The sequence below is a fragment of the Trichechus manatus genome, unplaced genomic scaffold (assembly GCF_000243295.1).
Source record: "Trichechus manatus latirostris isolate Lorelei unplaced genomic scaffold, TriManLat1.0 scaffold00123, whole genome shotgun sequence".
Lineage (NCBI taxonomy): Eukaryota > Metazoa > Chordata > Mammalia > Sirenia > Trichechidae > Trichechus > Trichechus manatus.
In genome coordinates this window covers 3370195-3392238 of record NW_004444059.1, presented here as the reverse complement: position 1 = coordinate 3392238, position 22044 = coordinate 3370195, and the positions used below count along the sequence as shown (strand labels likewise).

At 39.7% G+C, this 22044-nt stretch overlaps 1 protein-coding gene across 3 annotated transcripts in view; it reads left to right on the top strand.

The window, feature by feature from the left end:
- ANO6 (anoctamin 6) overlaps nt 1–22044 on the top strand; it is a 227349-nt gene that overhangs the window by 73656 nt on the left and 131649 nt on the right. For 2 of the 3 annotated variants that reach the window (XR_002825336.1, XM_023738840.1), the window contains exons 2-3: nt 1186–1248; nt 19903–19970. Coding sequence is in view for 2 of the 3 variants with exons in the window: in XM_023738840.1 (XP_023594608.1) it covers nt 1186–1248; nt 19903–19970 (131 nt within the window). In the remaining variant the exon portion in view is untranslated. The remainder of the gene's footprint in view (nt 1–1185; nt 1249–19902; nt 19971–22044) is intronic. The other variant, XM_023738841.1, reaches the window with a different exon arrangement.

Below are 22044 nucleotides of genomic sequence, written 5' to 3'. Positions count from 1 at the left end.
CTAACTAAAAGTATTGTAGGGAATGCACCGTGGAGCCATCTTATGGAAGTATTCCACTGAATTTTAAATTTAGAGCTGAGAGCGTTTTGGAATGGGCATTTCCTAGCTGTCATGCATTAAGAAATGAATCATACACAGGTCCAAAATCAACCCTAGTGTTTGGTGCAACTCCAGTTAAAATGGAGGACTTTGGCCTTCATTTCTCTTTGGTATACGGAATGAGGGAGGGAGAAACCTGTGAGTTTCTTCTCCCTTCCTTCTTGCCTTCTTTCGTTGGCCATAATAGGGAATCTGTGTATTAAGAGGGCATAGAACAGTGGTTCTCAACCTTGGCTGCACCTTGGAATCAACTGAGGAGCTTTGAAAAATACTGGTGCATGGGTCACACTCCCAGAGACTCTGGTTTAATTGGACTGCAGCCTACACTGGGATTTTTAAAAGCTTCCCAGAGGATGTTATTGTGCACCAAGGATGGAGAACCTCAGACCTAAAATGTCAGGGACTTGAGAGAGCCTCTCAGCCCTGGCTACACATTCCTGGAGAGCTTTTAAAAGAAATGCTGATGCCCGACCAATTGACAGCACATTTCTAGGGTGAGAGCCAGTATGTTTAGAAAGCTCCCAGATGATTCTGAGGTACAGTAAAGGGTAAGATCCATTGGCATAATCCAGCCATTCCATATCTTAGGTAAGGAAAAGTGAGAACTCGAAAGGTCAAACGGCTTGCTCAAGACCCTAGTTGTTGCAGAGGCAGGTACAGGACTCAGGTCCGATGCTTCCCTCTCTCCTGCCTAACATTGTTAACTGCGGTTGAGTCGCCTCCCTCAGGGTGTCCCCAGGCGCAGCGGAACGAAATGCTGCCCAGTCCTGCCTCATCTCCACGATCGGTTGCAGATTGAATTATTGTAATCCATAGAGTTTTTATTGGCTGATTTTCCAAGAGTGCATCACCAGGCTTTTCTTCCTAGTCCATCTTAGTCTGGTCGCTCTGCATTATAGCAGCACACAATCTCCACTGACAGACGAGTGGTGACTGCACGTGAGGTGCATTGGACAGGAATTGAAGCCTGGTCTCCTACATGGAAGGCAAGAATTCTGCCACTGAACACCACTGCCCCCATTGCAGCCTGATACCACCCTGCTTATATTTGTCAGTTGTATTTAATTGTGCCTCCTCATCCTTCAGGTGATGATCTCGCCTCCAAGAGGCCTTTTCTGACTCCACACACACACCTGTCATCTGGTCTGGGTAAGATACCTGCCTTTATATTCCAGTAGCACCCTTACTTACCTCTCCCCTGGGACTGTTAGCTCGAGGAGGAGAGAACCCATCTCTTTCTTGTCCTTTTTGTCACTTGCTGGCATGTAGCAGCGTCCCAGATAATATTTGTTTGATTCGAAGTTTCCTAACTTTTTATTTGTCAGTTAGTCCACATGAATTGCTAAAAATCATCCATATGCTAACTTCTGAAAATGGCTTTGGAAAGCAAAAGTTGGTTCTTAACTATCCCAGGCTCACTGTACTAGGTCTCATGCACAAGGACTTCCCACCCTGCCTTCCAGGAGAGAGAGTTTGGCAAAACAAAGTTCGGCAAGGGGATTTTGTTGAAAGAAAAATGAAAACAATATTTCAGTGACCTTATGTGTTGATCAAGGTATTTCCAATATCCAGGGGCCTTTGAATGACATACTTAAAGTATGTATGGCACAAGTGACAGGGAGCATGTGGCATTACCTTAAGATAAGAAGATGTCTGAAGAAAATATTGCTATTTCATGAAAAATATGTTTTAAGGACTAAATTATTTCCTTTATCATAGTGCAGATAGAGCTCTGAATAGTCACATTCCATTTTCCTCTAGCAGGCTGTGAGTTAGAAAAATGCAGAAACTTGTAGAGTAGTTCTGTCCTGCCCTAGCAAATCTGGTTCTCTTTGCCATGAGCACCAATTTGCTTCTCCATTTTTCAAGCCTACCTATTAGTGTCTTTTCTGTTTTACAGGCACAGAGATCTTCCAGGTTGCTTCCTGGGAGAATCCTGAAAGAGGGCTTGCTATTTGATGAGACATCCATGAGAGCAGAATGTTGGTGTACTGAATGAACTGAGGGTTACTACTCCAGATTACTAAGTAGTATGAATACACATATGGATAAGGAATGTTATCTCAGAACATTGTTCATTCAGCATGAGTCACAGAGGACCTTGGTGCTTTCTTCTGGAGCCCATGCTTATCTCAGTGGTATTGGGCACAGTGGACCACCCCCTCCTTCCTGAAATTCTTTCTTTACTCAGGGCTTCCCTGGTGCCACTCCATCTTGATTGTGCTCGCAACTCTTTTGTTCTTTCTCTGTCTCACCTGCTACATCCTTTTCTTCTTCTGCCTGGCCTCTAAACTTTGGAGTGCCCCAAGGCTTAGTTCTTCGACCTCTTTCCCATCTGAACTCACTCCTTAGGTGGTCTCCTGCATTTCCAGGGCCTTAAATACCATCTGTATGTTGATGACTTGGTGCGGTGGTTAAGAGCTCCGCTGCTAACCAAAAGGTCAGCGGTTTGAATCCACCAGCAGCTCCTTGGAACCCCTGTGGGGCATTTCTACTCTGTCCTATAGGGTCTCTATGAGTTGGAGTCAACTTGATGGCAACGGGTTTATTTTTGGACGGTTAATGACTTATCCACATACTTATCTCCAGTCCCTCCCTGTCCCTTGCTTTTTACCTGCCTGTTTTACCTCTTCACTTGGTTGTCTAGCAGACATCTCAGACTTAACGTGTCCAAAAGCAAATTCTTGATTTCTTTTCCAAACCTACACTTCCTCCATTGTTCTCATCTTAGCAGTGACTCCACCCAGTTGCTCAGGCCAAAAACCTGAAGTCGTCTTTGAGTTTTTCCTTTCTCTCATACCTCATAGTAGATCCATTAGTATTCATCCCAAATACAACAACTCCTAATCTCACACCTGAACCCTAATCCAGGCCACCACCGCACCTTACCTGGATTTTTGCACTTGCCTCCTAAATCACCTTTCTGCTTCCGCTTATGCACCTCCCAATCTGAAGTTCACACAACAGCCAGATGATCCTTTTGTTTCATTCTTTTATGCTGTTTATAGTGGCTTTTCTATAAACAGTATAAAACGCAGACTCTCAGCCATGTACTGTAAGGCCCCTGTTGTGTCTCTGTCCTCATCTCTTATCTCTCTGCCTGTCTCTTACTGCATATCAGCCACGTGGCTGCCCACTGTCACTTGTCATACCACCCTCCTGCCTGCAACACTGTTCTCCTCCTCCTCCTCTCTGCCTCCTCTCACCTCCCAGGCCCTTCCTCATCTAGAATGCTTGCTCTCTTACTTCATTTAGTTCTCCCTCAAATGTTACCTCCTCAAAGCCGGCATCTGACTCACCTTCTAAAATATCACTGTTAATCTATATCCTCTGAATCTGTTTTTGTTTTCCAGCATTTAGCTCCACCTGAAATCAGTATATGTGTATTTGTTTATCATCTCTATCTCCCAGTAGATTGTAAGCTCTATAAGGGCATTGTTCTTGGGACTCACTAATGTTTGTTGAATGCCTGAATGAATGAGTAAATAATGCTCTGGTACTCCTATATTCACTTGAAGAGGACATCATGTTTGGTAAAGTGGAGGGTCAGTGAAAATGCGGGAAGCCCTTCATGAGATGGATTGACATGGTGGCTGCAACAGTGGACTCAAACATATCAATGATTGTGAGGATGGCACAGGACCAGGCAGTGTTTTGTTCTGTTATGCATAAGGTCACCATGAGTTGGACCCAACTCAATGGCAACTAACAACAACTCCTACATTAAAAAAAGTTAAGGAACTAAGTATCTTCCTAAACCTTTATATTCCTCTTATCTCTTACCCTATTTCTCTGCCCCCTTTAAAAGCAAAGCTTCATGTTATTTACATGTACTATAGCCTCTTCATTACTCATTTACTCTTCAGTCTTTTTCTGTCACTCTCCTGGAATTGATTTTGTTAGGGTCATTCAAGATCTAAGTGTTGCTGCTTCCAATGGATACAATCCTGTCCTATCTTACTGGATCAGTGAATAACTTTAAGCACAGTTATTCATTCCCTTTTTGAAATTCCTCCCTTACTTGATTTTTCCCTTCTTCCAACACTGACCTCCCTGAGCTGTAGACCCTACATCCAGTTGCCTCTTTACATCCCTGTCTGATGTCTCATGTCCAAGGGGGAACTCTTGATTTGCTCCCATATCTCATCTACCCCCAACCTGCTGCTCTACCTCCAGTCTTTGCCATCTCAGTAAAAGTACCAACACCATCCTCCCAATTTCAAAAGTCAGAAACCTGAGTGTTATCCTTTGTATCTCCATCATTGTCCCCTAGGTACTTTAAGCTCTACCTCCAAAAATACTTTGAATTTGTCTTCACTATCTCCACTGCTACCATCTTAAGCCAACTTAACATTACTATCTCCTGGAACCTCAACAATAGTCTAATAACTGATTTATTGTTTTCACTCTTGCCACAGCAGAGTGGTCTGTGATGCCGTGATGCCCTGCCATGGCTGCCCTGTCAGTGCATGACGTAATACGGCTCCTGCCTCTTCATCGGCCCCATTTGGTATCCTCATCTCTTTGTGCCTCTCATTGCTTCACCGCCCTTCAACTATACTCACCTGTAGCTTGAACACACCAAGATATGCCTGCTTCAGAACCATTGACTTGCTCTTCCTCTTCCTTGGATGCTCTTCCTTCAGCCCTGCACAGCCAACTGCTTCTCATCCTTCAGGTCTTAACATAAATATCACCCCTCAGGAAGCCTCCTCTGTCCACCCTGCTCAAAATAGTTGTTATTCTCTATCATAGCAAACTCTTTCTTATCTTCTTATGACTAAACTGAGTCAGTAATTTTATAAGTATTTATACTTACTTTTTATTATGGAATATAAGATCCCTGAAAATAGACTTTTTCTGTTTTGTTCACTGTTATCTGCATCTAGCACAGTCCTGGCACATAGTAGGTGCTAGAATAGGGATTCTTCTGTTTATATGTGTCCATGCTATGGTGTGTTTGACATGGGACCCCCTTCCTCTTTTAAAAGGAGAAAACAATTTAAAAGTTAGTTTTAATTTTTGCCAAAAATTTTCATGAACATAATTGTAAAAAATCAAATAGTGATGCAAGATTTGTTAGGAAAAATGGCAGCATTTCCCCTTCTATTTTCTGTTCCCAAGAAGCAAATATTTTCAACTTTAGCTGGTTTTTTAAAATAATTGTCTCTTTTATCTAATTAACATACTGATATTGTTATCTATTTTTTATCTTTAGGCTTTGTCTATTGACACAAAAGTGAGTATTTAGCCCTCTTTCATACTTCTGGTTTTTCTCCCCTTCTCACACAACTTCCCCAAACCCTATCCTCTCAATTGTAATCGTATTGTAATTTTGGTATGATCAGTATTCAGTGTTTACTTTATTATCATGTAATACTTTTCACAGGTGAGCCGTGTAATATAGTTTGATTACTTTTCCTCTCTTACAAAGCAGATACTGATTTTTGTATTTCTTAATTTTTTGATGTATTTAATTATTAATTCAACTCCAAACTCTTCTTCCATTGTATAAGGATTCTATCAAATTCATCTCCTTTGAGAAAATGTCTTCCAGAGTTGTTTGAAATTCTCCAATCTGTGTTAGTTGCTCTGTAGGCTACAGCACAGCTGGGGATCCCTCTTTACCACCATCCTCATGACCCCTTTTGCTTCTCTCTTGAATTGGAGCCCTAAATTTCTGGAACCCATTTCTTCTTCTTTGTTGGTTTACTACTTCATTTTTGTGGAACACATTTTCAAGTGTCTTATGGAGAAAGGGTATAGCAGACTTGCAGGTCTGACAATGCCTTTATTCTACTCTAACTTAATTGATAACTTGACTAAGTATGTATAGGCAATCCCCGGGTTACCAGCATATATGACTCATGGACAACTTGTACTTAAGAACGGACTGCCATAAAACCTATTATATTAAAAATTTGAGTTAAATACAAATTAGTTGAGTTAAATACCATAGAGTTGATAAAAGAAATTGAGTTAAATACAGACAATGGTTTGTAATAGCGAATGCATGCCCTGTTTTGTGAGGCTCATGAAAACATTGCACAGTTTGGAAGAGTTTCTTAAGTGTTTTATATGCTTAGAAAGGTAAAATATATACTAGATACTAAGACAAATATTTGACTAACTAAGTAAGAACCATATGTACCTGTTGTGACCTACCAACAAATTCGACTTAAAGACAGACTTAGGAATGGATCTCGTTCATAACCCGGGAACTGCCTGTAATTCTAAAATGAAAGCCATCTTCTCTCAGAAATTTGAAGCCTTTCAGAGTTGCTATTGAGACATTCCTGCCATTCTGACTTATGACCCTTGGTATGAAAACTCTTCTTCTCTCTGGCACTTTATAGATTCTTCTCTTTTAACCTAGTATTTGGAAATTCCATAAAGGTATATCTTGGTGTAGGTTTATTTGCATAAGATGCTGGAAGCTAGGTAAAAAACAAAACAAACTAAATCTATTGCTGTCCAGTCAGTTGCGACTCATAGTGACTCTGTAGGACAGAGTAGAACTGCCCCATAGGGTTTCCGAGGAGTAACTGGTGGATTTGAACTGCCAGACTTTTGGTTAGCAGCCAAGCTGTGCCACCAGGGCTCCGAAACTATGTAGGATCCTTCATTATGGAAGTCCCTCTCCTTTTTTTTTTTTAAAAAAAGGGAAAAATATGTCCTTTAATTATAGAGGAAAAAATATTCTTCAATTCTGGGGAAAAAATGCCCTTCAATTCTGGAAATTGTCTCTCTGACAGTTACTTGCCTTCCATTTTCTTTGATCCTGAATCTTTTATTATTTGAGTATCAGTTGTCTTGAATTGGCCCCCAAATTTTCCATCTTTTCTATTTTCCTTCTGGTTTTTTGTTCAACTTTCTTGGACATTCTTCAGCTTTCCTGAATTTTATCTTACAAACCTTCTATTGAATTTTTAATTTCTGCGATTATTTTAATTTCCAAGGGTCCGTTTTTGTTCTCTGAATAACACATGTGCGCACACGTGTGCTTGCGTGCTCTCTCTCTCTTTCTGATAACATTTTGTCCTTATTTCATGGATGCCCTTTTCGCAGATCTCTGAAGTGTTTTTTGCTTATTTTTATTTCTTCTTCCTGTGATTTTCTCTATTCAACTTGTTCTGCTGTTTCTCTGTCAGATTCTTCTCTTAATGTCTAGAAATTCTTGCTCTCTCATCCTGTTTCAGAGTAGCAGTCTAAAAAGATGACTGGAAGTTCTGTGACAGTGGATGGGGTTTGGCAGTTAGGGCTTCACTCTTGGGGGACTTGAATGGGCTGTTTCTTTTTTGTTGTTGTTTTGTTGTTAAGGAAACCCTGATGTTAGTATTTTTAGGTCTTTTCTTCTGGGCTGGTCAGATTCCCGAGAGAAAATTTCACCACTCTGAAAGCTAAGTAGAAGAAGCCTAAAGGTGTCAACATTTAGCAATAATCTTTTGTGTAATCTCTTTTTTTCGGTATGTATTCCCTGTCCTTAACTATGCCTGGTATGCGAAAGAGCTAATGACTCTTTCCAGAGAATACATTTCCGCTCTTCTCCTAGGTGGAGCGTGGAGGAGGGGGAAGCAATCACTTGTTTTCAGGGAGTGAGGGAGAGAATTTGGGTGTATGTTTACTTCTTAAACTACTTCAGCCAGTTCTCCTGCCCCCCTTGACCTCCTCTTCTCCCCTCAGGGACCCCATGCTACCAGCCCCTGAGCCTCCTGGAGTTCTACAATTTAAAAGTAACTGCTTCTAGGTTTTCCTAGTTTAGGATTGAGCTTTCTCCCGTCTGTTAAACCTGTTGTCACTTGTTTATTTGCTTTCTAGCTTCCAAAATTGTGCTACTGTCTCATCTTATTTTTGTTCTCTTTATCCGTTTATGCTCTAGTAGTGTTTGAGGAGGTAGCTGAGCTAAATGCATGTGTTCAATATGCTAGCTTTAAATGAAAGTTTCACTGACATGAGTTTTTAATTGCTATTTCTGAGGCATTTGATCACACTTGTGAAACAGACTTCTGCACAAGCTGTTAATCACCATTTTCACTGACTTTAATTCCTTCGTTACACAGAGTGGGGGTGGGATGTAGTGGAAAGTTCCCTGGACTGGGAGTTAGGAGGCTAGGGTTCTGTTCTTAGATTTGCTACAAACGATTTATCCTGGGCAAGTCACTCTCTTATCATTATTTCCTCACCTATGTTGTTGCTGTTGCTAGGTGGCATCGTGTCGATCTTTGCCTCATACTGACCTTATGTAACAGGGGAGAACCACCCCAGATGGTTTTCTTGGCTGTAAGATTTATGAGAGCAGATCGCCAGGTCTTTCTTGCGCAGAGCTGCTGGCTGGGTTTGAACTGCCAACCTTTCAATTAGCAGCCGAGTGCTTAACCATTGTGCCTCTCCTTATCTTAAGACCAGGGAATTGAAATAGATGAGTATAAGGTTTCTTTTTACCCATAGGTTTATTTTTTTCACAAAAAGTTGAAATAATCACGTGTAACTGAGCACCAGAATTAGGAGGCAGAATTGCAGCAGCCAACTGAAGAAATGTGAAATTTAAGTTTCTCCTTATATTTGTCTTCAGGCTCTGTAACGCTGACATCTTTAAAGTCTCAGGTTAGATTGCAGTCTACATTTCCTGAACAAGAAACTGTTAAAAGGTTAAAAATTCTGATTTTTTTTCTCCTTGGCTATTTTCAGCTGATAGCCATTCAGCTCAAAAAGCACACTTGGATTCTTGTTCTAGATAGCTAGATAAAGTGTTAGTTTTGAAGCAGAAAGAACAGGAAAGTTAATAAACAGGTCTATTTTTTTTCCCTTTTACCCTCTGGCAAGGATGGCCATCCTAGCAGCTTCCCACCAGGAAATGTATCCTTCCCATCAAAGCCATATGTGAGTAGATAATGGCCCCATCTCTGTTTTCTCTCTCTTCCAAGTTGCTGTTTCTCAGTTGGATGGAAAGGCAGAGTGGACATTTCATGTCACTGTGGTTTTGACTGGCGGGTTTGATCACTAACCTCACTGCCCAGCAGTGGTCAGTGCAGTGACTGAGGAGAAATGTGATCTGTGAAGCCATTGACCTTGTGGCCGGGAGGCCAAAGTGGGGTTCCTTAGGGCAGTGCTTCACAAATTCGGTTGAACATCAGAGCTACCCTCCTCCAGTTACTAAAACAGAATCTCCATGGGGCGAGGAATCATTTTGTCAAAGTTCCTCAGGTTATTATGATACACTTGATTGTTACAATGACTCTAGAGAATTACTGCCATGGGGCAGGAGGCCAAAGAGAAAATCAGAGTCTTGAGCATTTGTGGAGCTCAGGAAAGAAACAGCAGAACGGAACCAGAGCCCGGCACACCTAGTCAGCTGACGTGTCAATCACAGAAACAATTTAAACTTTCACTGCTTGCCTCTACACCCTCTTCTCTCGTCCTTAGCAGATCATCTTGCTTACTAAATCACAGAGAAAACAGAAACCTCAGGGGTTACTGTCCCAACTTTGTTTCTGTTCCTCCCTCCAAGCTATGAATATATATGTGTATCTGCGCTCAGTACACTCATCTTTGCTTCTCCCTTCGCTCATCTTTCTGATTAAGGCTAATCCCTCCACCTGTGCCTCTCTCCTACAATGACCCCTCCTGTGTATTTTTCTTTCACTCATTTCCATAGTCATTTGAATGCTTGAATAACTATGGAAATGAGTGAAAGAAAACTATATAGGAGGGATCATTGTAGGAGAGAGGCACAGGCGGAGGGATTAGCCTTAATCAGAAAGATGAGCGAAGGGAGAAGCAAAGCAACGGGTTTGGTTTTTTGGTTTGGTGTACACACACACACACACACACACACACACACACACACCCCTATGTTTATGGAGAGGAGCGCTGGTGGCACAATGGTTAAGCATTCTGCTGCTAACCGAAAGGTTAGTGGTTAAAACCCACCAACTGCTCCGAAGAAGAAAGATATGGCAGTCTGCTTCTGGAAAGATTTACAGCCTTGGAAACCCTATGGGGCAGTTTTCCTCTGTCCTGTAGAGTCACTATGGGTCAGAATTGACTCGATGGCAGTGGATTTGGTTGGGTTTTTGATAATCTATAGGCTTACAGGAACCCTGGTGGCACAGTGGTTAAGAGCTGGGCTGCTAACCAAAAGGTTGGCAGTTCAAATCCACCAGCCACTCCTTGGAAACCCTATGGGGCAGTTCTACGCTGCCTTGTAGGGGCACTCTGAGTCGAAATTGACTCCATGGCAGTGGGTATGGCTTTTTGGTAGGGTTGCGACCTCTTGATAATATGGGAGGTAGAATTTCCTCTATTTAATTATCACCAAAACAGGGCAGATCCTGTTAAACTGAGGCCAGAGTAAGAGACACTGGAACCTGGGACAAATATAACTACCACAGGATGATGCAGGAGTGGGGGATGGGCTCTGCTATAAGTGATGGGGGAAGTGAGACTGGGAAGGCTGAGCATGATATCTGGAAAGCCTGGAGCAATAGGAAATTATGGCCCATGTGTGGTTGCTTGTAGAATAGTGACTGGTGAGTACTGGCATTCTGATCAAACATCAGACCAATGTGTGAGATCCAGTTTTCAGAGGCTTCAAGTCAAGTGAGAAAACAGAGTTTCAGATACAAGACAGCCTGGCAGATCATTAGATACTCTGCCCAATCTGGATACACGAACACATTTTCATTCTCAGCGTGACATGGGCCATTCTTTTGACATTTATTTAGTTGTATATACATGTGTTATTGTTGTTCTTAGGTGCTGTCGAATTCGTTGCAATTCATAGTGACCCCGTGTACAACAGAAGGAAACTCTACCCCGTCCTGGGCCATCCTCACAATCGTTGTTTTGCTTAAGCCCACTGTTGCAGCCACTGCATCAATCCATCTCGTTGAGGGTGTTCCTCTTTTTTGCTGACCCTCTACTTTACCAAGCATGATGTCCTTCTCTAGGGACTGATCCCTCCTGATAACATGTCCAGAGTATGTGAGACGTAGTCTCGCCATCCTTGCTTCTAAGAAGTATTCTGATTGTACTTCTTCCAAGATGAATTTGTTCATTCTTTTGGCCATCCATGGTATATTTAATATTCTTCTCTAACACCACAACTTAAAGGCGTCAGTTCTTAGTCAGTCTTCCTTATTCATCATCCAGCTTTCACATGCATATGAGGCAACTGAAAACACCATGGCTTGGGTCAGGCGCACCTTAGTATTCAAGGTGACATCTTTGCTTTTCAACACTTTAAAGAGATCTTTTGCAGCAGATTTGCCTGATGCAATGTGTCATTTGATTTCTTGACTGCTGCTTCCATGGGTGTTGATTGTGGATTCAATTAAAATGAAATCCTTGACAACTTCAATCTTTTCTCCATTTATCAGGATGTTACTTATTGGTCCAGTTGTGAGGATTTTTGTTTTCTTTATGTTGAAGCATAATCCATACCGAAAGCTGTGGTCTTTGATCTTCAATCAGTAAGTGCTTCAAGTCCTCTTCACTTTTAGCAAGCAAGGTTGTGTCATCTGTATAACACAGGTTGTTGATAAGCCTTCCTCCAATCCTGATGCCCTGTTCTTCTTCATATAGTCCAGCATCTCAGATTATTTGCTCAGCATACAGATTGACTAGGTATGGTGAAAGGATACAACCCTGATGCACACCTTTCCTGACTTTAAACTACACAATATCCCCTTGTTCTGATCAAACAACTGCCTCCTGATCTAGGTACAGGTTCCTCATGAGCACAATTAAGTTTTCTGGAATTCCCATTCTTCTCAATGTTATCCATAATTTGTTATGATCCACATAGTCGAATGCCTTTGTATAGTCAATAAAACACCGGTAAACATACTTCTGGTATTCTCTGCTTTCAGCCAAGATCCATCTGACATCGCAGGGATATCCCTTGTTCCATGTCCTTCTGAATCCAGCTTGAGTTTCTGGCGGTTGCCTGTCAATATACTGCTGCAGCTGCTTTTGAATGATCTTCAGCAAAATTTTACTTGAGTATAATATTAATGATATTCTTCGATAATATCCGCATTTGGTTGGATCACCTTTTTTTGGAATAGGCTTAAATATGGATCTCTTCTAGTCGGTTGGCCAGGTAGCTGTCTTCCAAATTTCTTAGCATAGACAAGTGAGCACTTCCAGTGCTGCATCCATTTGTTGAAACATCTCAGTTGGTATTCCGACAATTCCTGGAGCCTTGTTTTTCACCAATGCCTTCAGTGCAGCTTGGACTTCTTCCTTCAGTACCATTGGTTCCTGATCATATGTTACCTCCTGAAATGGTTGAACGTCAACCAGTTCTTTTTGGTATGGTGACTCTGTGTATTCCTTCCATCTTCTTTTGATGCTTCCTGCATTGTTTAATATTTTCCCCATAGAATCCTTCAATATTGCAACTCGAGGCTTGAATTTTTCCTTCAGTTATTTTAGGTTGAGAAATGCCGAGCTTGTTCTTCCCTTTTAGTTTGCTATCTCCAGGTCTTTGCACATTTCATTATAATACTTTACTTTGTCTTCTGGAGCCACCCTTTGATATATTCTGTTCAGCTCTTTTACTTCACCATTTCTTCCTTTTTGCTTTGGCTACTTGATGTTCAAGAGCAAGTTTCAGAGTCTCTTCTGACATTTATTTTGGTCTTTTCTTTCTTTTCTGTCTTTTTAATGATGTCTTGCTTTCTTCACATATGATATCCTTGATGTCATTCCACAGCTTGTCTGGTCTTTGGCCATTAGTGTTCAACGCATAAAATCTATTCCTGAGATGGTCTCTAAATTCAGCTGGGATATACTCAAGGTTGTACTTTGGCTCTTGTGGACTTGTTCTGATTTTCTTCAGTCTCAGCTTGAACTTGCATATGAGCAATTGATGGTCTGTTCCACAGTTGGCTCCTGACCTTGTTCTGACTGATGATATTGAACTTTTCCATAGTCTTTTTCCACAGATGTAGTCGATTTGATTCCTGTGTATTCCATCCAGCGAGGTCCACATGTATAGTAGCCGTTTATGTTGGTGAAAAAAAGCTATTCTCAATGAAGAAGTCGTTGGTCTTGCAAAATTCTTATCATATGATCTCCGGCATCATTGCTGTCACCAAGGCCATACTTTCCAATGACTGATCCTTCTTCTTTGTTTCCGACTTCCGCATTCCAGTATCCAGTAATTATCAATGCATCCTGACTGCATGTTCGATCAATTTCAGACTGTAGAGACTGGTAAAAGTGTTCAATCTCTTCATCTTTCGCCTTAGTGGTTGGTGCATAGATTTGAATAATAGTCATATTAACTGGTCTTCCTTGTAGGCTTATGGATAGTATCCTATCACTGACAGCGCTGTACTTCAGGATGGATCTTGAAATGTTCTTTTTGACGATGAATGCAACACCATTCCTCTTCATGTTGTTGTTCCCGGCATAGTAGCCCGTATGTTTGTCCGATTCAGAATGTCCAATACCAGTCCATTTCAGCTCACTAATGCCTAGGATATTGATGTTTATACGTTCCGTTTCATTTTTGATGATTTCCAATTTTTCTAGATTCATACTTGGTACATTCCACTTTCCAATTATTAATGGATGCTTGCAGCTGTTTCTCCTCATTGTGACTCATGACACATCAGCAAATGAATGTCCCGAAAGCTTTACTCCATCCAGGTCATTAAGGTTGACTATACTTTGAGGAGGCAGCTCTTTCCCAGTTGTCTTTTGAATGCCTTCCAACCTGAGAGGCTCATCTTCTGGCACTATATCAGATAATGTTCTGCTACTATTCATAATGTTTTCAGCAGTAGACTGCCAAGTCCTTCTTCCTAGTTTGTCTCAGTCTGGAAGCTCAGCTGAAACATGTCCTCCATCAGTGACCCTGCTGGTATCTGAATTCTGGAGGCATAGCTTCCAGCATCACAGCATCATGAAAGCTCCCATAGTACAACAAACTGACAGACGCGTGGGGGTATATTCACTAGGTTGTGGAATTCTTGAGGGCGGTTTCTGTGCCTCCTTCATCTTATTTGTACTCCTGTCACCTAGCTGCATCCCTGAAATATGCATGTCTTCAACCACTTACTATAATATTGTATCTGTTTGTTTATTTTGTAGAGCTTTTTCATTAGTTCTTCTAATTATGACACTATATGAGTAAGTTCCACTCCATTGTTTTTTCCATTGTTATTAGGATATGTTAGTCTGTTTTATCTCTATCTGGTTATATATTGAAGCAGTTATTTGCTTACACATTCTTGATTTATACTTACAATGCTATTTGAATTCCTTATCGACTTATATTTAACATCATTGGGCCCCATGGAATTATCCACAGCAGCTCAAGAGTAAAATTAGTGTATTCAAAAAGATGTCCAGTTCTGGAATCAGACAGGTTCAGATTCCCATTGTGTCACTTCTAGTGGTTGACTTCAGGCAACTCACAACCTCGAATTTTTCATCATTTGTGAACATGAGGATAAAGATAGATTAAATACGACCAGACATTCAGAAGTGCCAGGCACAAAATAATACAGTATATTTCCATGTACATGTGTTCATATCACTGAGTCTGTGTACATAACCTTAACTTAATGTATACTGTGCTTTAGTTTTTACAACATGCTCTTAAATTGTTATTGTAGCCTCTGCATAACCCTATGAGATAAGCAGGGAAAGTAGTATTATCACTATCCTTCAGATAAATAAACTGAGGGTAAGGATTTCCCAGGATCATGCTGCTGTGAAGTTGCAGAATCAGGAATTGAACCCATTCTCCTTAGTCCACACTCAGTGATAATTGCAACGGCAACCAGTCAGCATAATAAATTCATCAGTGAGACCAGTTGCCTGCCATGCTGGTGTAGTAAATAGATAAAGTATAGACACCTAATTCTGATTAACTTTATTGCTAGGACACTAATTGTCTGGAATTTTTGTGTTTACCCGTGAATTTCCTAACAGGTCATTTTGTGTTTTCTGATGTATAGTAAATTATTTAAGTTATAAAATTACAGATAATGGGCTTTTTTTTTTTTTTGGCTAGTTTATTTAAGTGTCAGTCTGCTTTGCTATAAAAGTTATCCCTCTATTTTGCAATTAGGATAATACGAAGCATTAGTTACTCCATTTCTTATTGGTAGGTGAGTGATTATATGAACCGCAACTTTCTGGTGAGGCTTCCAGTGTGCTGTTTTTAACCTTAATGAGACCAGGCCACGAGGTATTTTTATTGGATGTGTCATTTTGTCCTACCAAATAAGTAAGTTAGAAGTAGTATCACCAAGGATTTCATTGCTTTAATCTTACAGACGACACTGATAAAGATTTTAAAATGTATTCTCTGTTTCATTCAATTTTAACTAATTATTATACAATTAATTGCTATTACATTTAGGAAAAATAGATATTTAGGGAGTTTCTTTTGACATAAATCCTCAGTTATTTGAGTTTACCTACCGTAAACCAATCGATATACGTGTGTACAATGTTTTCCTTAGTATTCTTGCAGCACTCCATAAATCTGTCTAGCCTGGCACTTACTAATTATACTGAAATTGACATTTATCGTGTTTCTAGTTTCTTTCCTCAAGAAGAGGGAAACTTGACTGCTTCTGCTTGGTATCCGAGGGCCTAACAGCACAAAATATAAAATATGCAATGAATGTTTGTTGAACCAGACCTTCAGTTATCCTTTTATCATGTCTCTATACAAAATTCCATTGACATGTCAAGACTAAAGTTTTTTTTTTTTTTTTAAATCAGGTTAAAATAACTATCTTTCAGTTCTCTTGTCAGCCTTTTGATGAACAGGTAACATCCGAGCCTGTTGCCATTGAGAGGATTCTGACTTATAGCAACCCTATAGAACAGAGTAGAACTGCGCCATGGGGTTTCCAAGGCTGTAAATCTTTACAGAAGCCGACTGCCACATCTTTCTCCTGAGGAGTGGCTGGTGGGGTCGAACTTCTGGCCTTTCGATTAGCAGCTAAGCACTTAACCATTACTCCAACAGGGCTTCTAGTATAGAGGTCCCAAATACTTTTTATATTCCAAGTGCCAAAATCAAACAATTTAATCATGATGCCTTTCAGGTTAGTACTTCTGTTGTATGTAATGAGGCATAGTTACAATGTTAAAAATACATTTCAAAATATTACATTAAGAAAAAAATTATCTATATAAAGGAAGAAAAAAATTAACATTTTTACTTTTTTGGAAGTTTTTTTCCTGGTTCTGCCCCCATTTTAATAAAAAGCCCTCAAAGTGTCCTGTTGATTTTTGACTATTTTATTTTTGCTGAGAAATGAACTTTTTCAGCTGTGTTACATTACCAGAAATGAGACTATCAGACAGTAACTGGAGCGCCTCAGTAGTAGAAGTATAATTTTCATATTAGCATCATAAATCATTTGCTTGTCAGTACGATATTAGGTCATAAGACCAACAGCTGCAGCTTTGTTCTACCTAGATGATGTTTCAGTAAAGCCATTTCTGTTTTTATTCACTCAAATTTACAGTTTCTCCTTTGTGTTGACATTAACCAGTGAGTCTATTAGTTTCCATTACCAGCAGAATAACTAAAACTATAAATAGTTCAATATTTATTTTCTCTCACAAATCCCTTTCAAGCTGCATAGATGCCTTTAATTTGATAGAACATCTGGGTGATAAAACATCTTGTTTTTCTTCTGTCTTTAGGCAAAATGCACACTTTCTTAAAGCTTGTCATTTCATTTAAAAAAAAAAAAATCAACCATAGCAGTTCTACCTCATCTGTTGACCCCCAGATACGTAATAGATAAGTTGGGCATTGAGTCAGAAAGGAATCCAGATAAGATGTAAAAGTCAAGTCACTCCATCAGATTTACAATACTCATTTAAAAAAATATCTGTAGTATTATCATGTTTCATTGACTTGCTGATTTTGCAAAAAACAGTACCACAGATGTAGTTTCTTTAATATCTTAGTGCTGTAAAAAGGTTAGGTCTTTCCTTCTAGATGTAAACCCAGTCTGTAAAACACCAATTTACAATACACTCTCATAGCCTAGTATATAAGCACATTTTTACAGGTGGTCTGTGGAAATGTAACTATCTTGGACAACTGTTGTTCTCAAATTGGAATAACCAGCTTATTACGTTACAACACTCTAAGTGAAACAGACTGCACAGTAATTGCTGCCACCCCCCCTGGAGTTCTCCGAGGCAAGCACCTTCATTTCTACTTTGGTTGCAGCTCTTCAGCCTTTGCTCGCCGCATCTGCCTTCTTTTTCTGCTTTGATTCATAGGAAGGGGGTCCTCTGACGAACTCAGTTTTTAAAAAGAGTTAGAGTCACTTGTCTGTGCTGTCATTTCTACTGGCATTTCCTTTCAGATCATAGGCATACAATGATGTGGGTTTAGTGGAGAAATAAAGATATTTTTTTTCCTAGATTCTGCATGAACCTAAAATCTAATCCAGATAATTAGGATGCTTTTTAATGAAATTCCAAACCTAAGGATTTGGAAGCTGAATTGGCGTAATTGCCTGACATTTTGGTTTTGTAAATAACCACTCAGATCTCATAAATTTCCCCTATAAATGCTCAGCTTTCTTGTTTTGGTTCCACTGAAGGGAATTCTTCAGGATCAGTAGGAACTGGTATTCTCTTTCACAAAGACCTCTGATGTATTTTTTAAAAAAAACTAGTATGTTTAAAAAAAAAAAAGAACATGTACCTATATAGCCAAGACAACATCACATTTAATAAAATTAAAAGTAATTCCTTAACATAATTTAATACTTACTCCATACTCAAATTTACCCAGTTATAAAAAATTGGTCCTTTACAGCTGATTTGTCCAAATTAGGATCCAGTCCAGAACCACATACTGCTAATGGTCATTATGTCCCTTAGGTCTCTTTAAATCTATCACAGTTTCCCTTTTTTTCATGTCATTGACTTGTTGAAGAAGCTGGACCTGTTGATAAATGAAAATATTTATTTAAATTTATTTACACATTTAATGTATGTTTACACATTTAATTGGAGCCCTGGTGACGGAGTGGTTAAGAGCTTGGTGGCTAACCAAAAGGTTAGCAGTTCAAATCCACCAGCTGCTCCTTGGAAATCCTATGGGCCAGTTCTGCTCTGACCTATAGGGTTGCTGTGAGTCAGAACTGACTCGATGGCACCTAATAACAACAACACACATTTACTAATCTTTATGTAGCCAAAATTCTGTTGTTACACTTATAAGTCCTTAAGACAATCCAATAGTTAATCCATATTCAAATTTTCCCCCATTTAAAAAAAAAAATGTTCTTTTCATCTAGTTTGTCTAAACCAGGATCCAATCCATGACCACACAGTGCAAATGCTTGTTTTGTTCCATTTTATTTAACATTGAAACAATCCATTTTATTCACGCCAGTAACTTGTTGAAAAGACAGGACCACTGTTTTGCAGAATGACCTCCTGGTGGATTTGGATCAACACCCATGGAAGCAGCACTCTAGAAATCAAAAGACGCATTGGATTGGGCAGATCTGCTTCAAAAGACCTCAAGATGTCATCTTGAAGACTAAGGTGCGCCTGACCCAAGCCATGGTGTTTTCAGTCGCCTCATATGCGTGCAAGAGCTGGATGATGGATAAGGAAGACCAAAGAATTGACACCTTTGAATTGTGGTGTTGGCAAAGAATATTGAATATACCATGGACAGCTAAAAGAATGAACAAATCTGTCTTGGAAGAAGTACAACCAGAATGCTCCTTAGAAGCAAGGATGGCCAGACTATGTCTCATATACTTTGGACATGTTTTCAGGAGGGATCAGTCCCTGGAGAAGGACATCATGCTTGGTAAAGTAGAGGGTCAGTGAAAAAGTGGGAGACCCTCAGTGAAATGGATTGACACAGTGTGGCTGCAACCATGGGCTCAAGCATAGTAGCGATTGTGAGGATGGCGCAGGACTGGGCAGTGTTGCGTTCTATTGTACATAGGGTCGCTATGCGTCATAACTGACTCGACGGCACCTAACAACAACAACAACAACATTCTTCTAACACTACATTGTCCAGTAAGGTAGCTGCTAGAGTCTGAATCAACTCCGTGGCAACTGGTTTGTTTGTTTTTTTTGGTTTAGTGACGTGTAGCATGTGAGCTTTTTAAATGTAACTACACTGAATTGAGATAGGTTGTGAGTGTAAAATACGCATTGACCTTCTGAGACTTACTACAAAAAAAGTAAAATATTTTATTAATAATTTTAAAATGTTGACTACATGTTAAAGTGATAATATTTTAGATAAATGGGGTTAAAGAAAACATATTATTAAAATTAATTTCATCTGTTTCTTTTTAATGTGTCTACTTGAAAATTAAAAGCTGCATATGTGGATTGCATTGCATTTTTATCAGATGGCGCTGTTCTGACAGATTTTAAACAGAAACTTCCTACTCCAAAATGACTGCCCATCAATTCCCTGAGATACAGTGGGAAAAAAGAACATCAGCAGGCAAGAGTGTTTCTCAGCTAGGGTTTTCTAGCAGTTAGTTGCTGTGTCCTTCCATGTAGAAGCTAAATGATTTTCCATGGTTGATCTAGCCTAGAGCATTTTAAGACTTCATATCCTATAAGCATGGCATTGCCCAGTGGATGAAACAGCCACTGAAGATTTTGAGTGTTCCTGATAGCTGAAAGTGTTAATGTAAGCCTGTAAGTGCATCACAAATGCTAAATTTTGCTGTTAATTTAAAAGCAAAAAAGTATACAAGCCAATGAAAGTTCGTGTTTGTGTCATTTATTCATACTTTTTTTTTTTTTTAACAGCGTTGGAAAACCTTGAACAGACAGTTGTCTCCAATTTTGGAGCACATGAGATTCGAACACCAGAGTTCGTGAGTACTACCAGTCTATCTTCAATTTGTATTGTTTCACTAGAGATTTTTTATAAAATGGAGAAGAAATCTTTTTATGCCTTCTTGCCTTCGATGGCTCTAGAGCTGGCACAGATCAGATTCCGCTGGTAGGGGCTATGTGTTCGAAGCTCTAGTGTCTCCTGGGAACTTGCTACTGAAGTATGTCGCAGCATCATGCTCAGTAGGCCCATTCTTCATACTGCTTATGTAATAGCAAATGGGAACTCACTCTGCAGTAGAATAGCAGCCTATTTCCAAAACTTACCCTTCCTTCATTGATGCTGTTGCTATCAGTTTCTGTTGTGATTAACTCTGGAAACCAGTCTTCACTGAGCATGTACAGACACATGGACCAGTGCTGGTTGTTGAAGGTGGACACAGCCTGATTCCCATTTCATTCTGGAGCATTCAGCCTGTATAGATGGATCTTGTAGGAGTAGGAATATTTCATTGGTTGTTCCTATCAAGAATGGAACTAAATGCTCACACTAAGTTGGACTCATTAAATATTAGCCATGGTTCCTACCCTCAAGGAATTAAAAATCTTATTAGATGCTACTGTGATTTTATTAATGTCTTGTTTAAAGAAAATTAAGCACATAGGATGCCTTGTGCAAAATGTCCTTACTAGATAGATTTTATATTAGGCTCATTTGGAGAGGAGGGAATGGAGGAAGCGTGTTTCTGACTCACGTACCATATTATTTACCAGATGTGTAAGAAAAGCATGCCAGGGTCCACCTAGATTTACTGGTTTTTGTCCCCTGCTGCAAATGATTTGTCTGCCACTTTAGCAATGCAAAAATCTTTTTTTGGTTTATTTTCAAAGGGTGATATACAGTCGCCACTCCAGTAATTGGAAGAGCACAATTGTATTATTGATAAAGACAAAAAGAGAACTCATTATGTGCTTTTCCTCTTCTCACTCACTCACTATGGATTGCCCACTCAGTTCAACCAAGAGTAAGTAAACTAGACGGTGCTCTGGACTGAAAGGGATCGCACATAAAACTGTATCCACAGTGCCATTTTATTTCAAACTATGGGGCTCCTGTGGTGTCCTAGCTGATTGCCTACTGTGAAAATCACTTGGATATAATAGAAAGACATAGCATTCAATGACTTCCCTATTATATTCAATGAGATTTTCAATGAAGGAAAATTGTGAATGCTCACTAGTATTCCTGCATTTTAAAGTAGACAGAGCCGTTTTGTGGTTTTTCTAACTTCTGCAGTTAGAGCCAAAAAGCAGAATTGACATAGACATTTTACGTTTGAGTACGATATTGGTACAAACTCATGGAGCCTCTCCCTTGTTTTGTTTTATCATTTTTTAACTGCTTTTTGTTCATAAGTTTAGGCAACATATGCAGTGTAAAAAGAGCTGTGCGCATTAAGTTGTTGATGTGCCTGGTAAACACATACAGAGTTCACGCCAATTCTGTATGTGAAAATAAAAGTATTTTTCTCAAGAACAGATTGTAGTATATTATGATGTTTGAAATTGGCTTGCTTCAGCAATGTCCTTTGCCACAGAGGGTCCAGATACACTGGTAATCTTCCTTCACCTTCAGTGTTAACTTCTTGACTACCACATTTCCATCTTCGAGGTGTGAAGAGTAACTAGTCTAAGCTAGAATAAACACCATGGGCAGAACTCAAGGATCACAGAATACATTTTACCCTATTGAGAGACTTGTTTTAAAAATGAAGTGAGAACATCCGAGCGGGAAGTAAGTTCTTAGGCTAAAACCCTACTTCCAAATTATATTTTTTCATTGTCATGTCTCAAGAATAGAGTTGTTTTTTAGACCAAATTGTTGGAGTTGTAAGTTGTTAATGACATTTTGCGTTTATGTGTAACTGATACCATATTTTACTATCCTGACTATTGTCTTTCTCTAATTGTGTCTTTATACCGTGTTTTGGAATGAATCTGGTTTTCTGGTGCTTTATAGATTTTCATACATCCGATGCTCATTATGTGACCCTTCTTTGTGTGGCATGCAAATAGCTGCTTCTGTTCTGTCCTCAGCTTCACCATGGCGAGTGT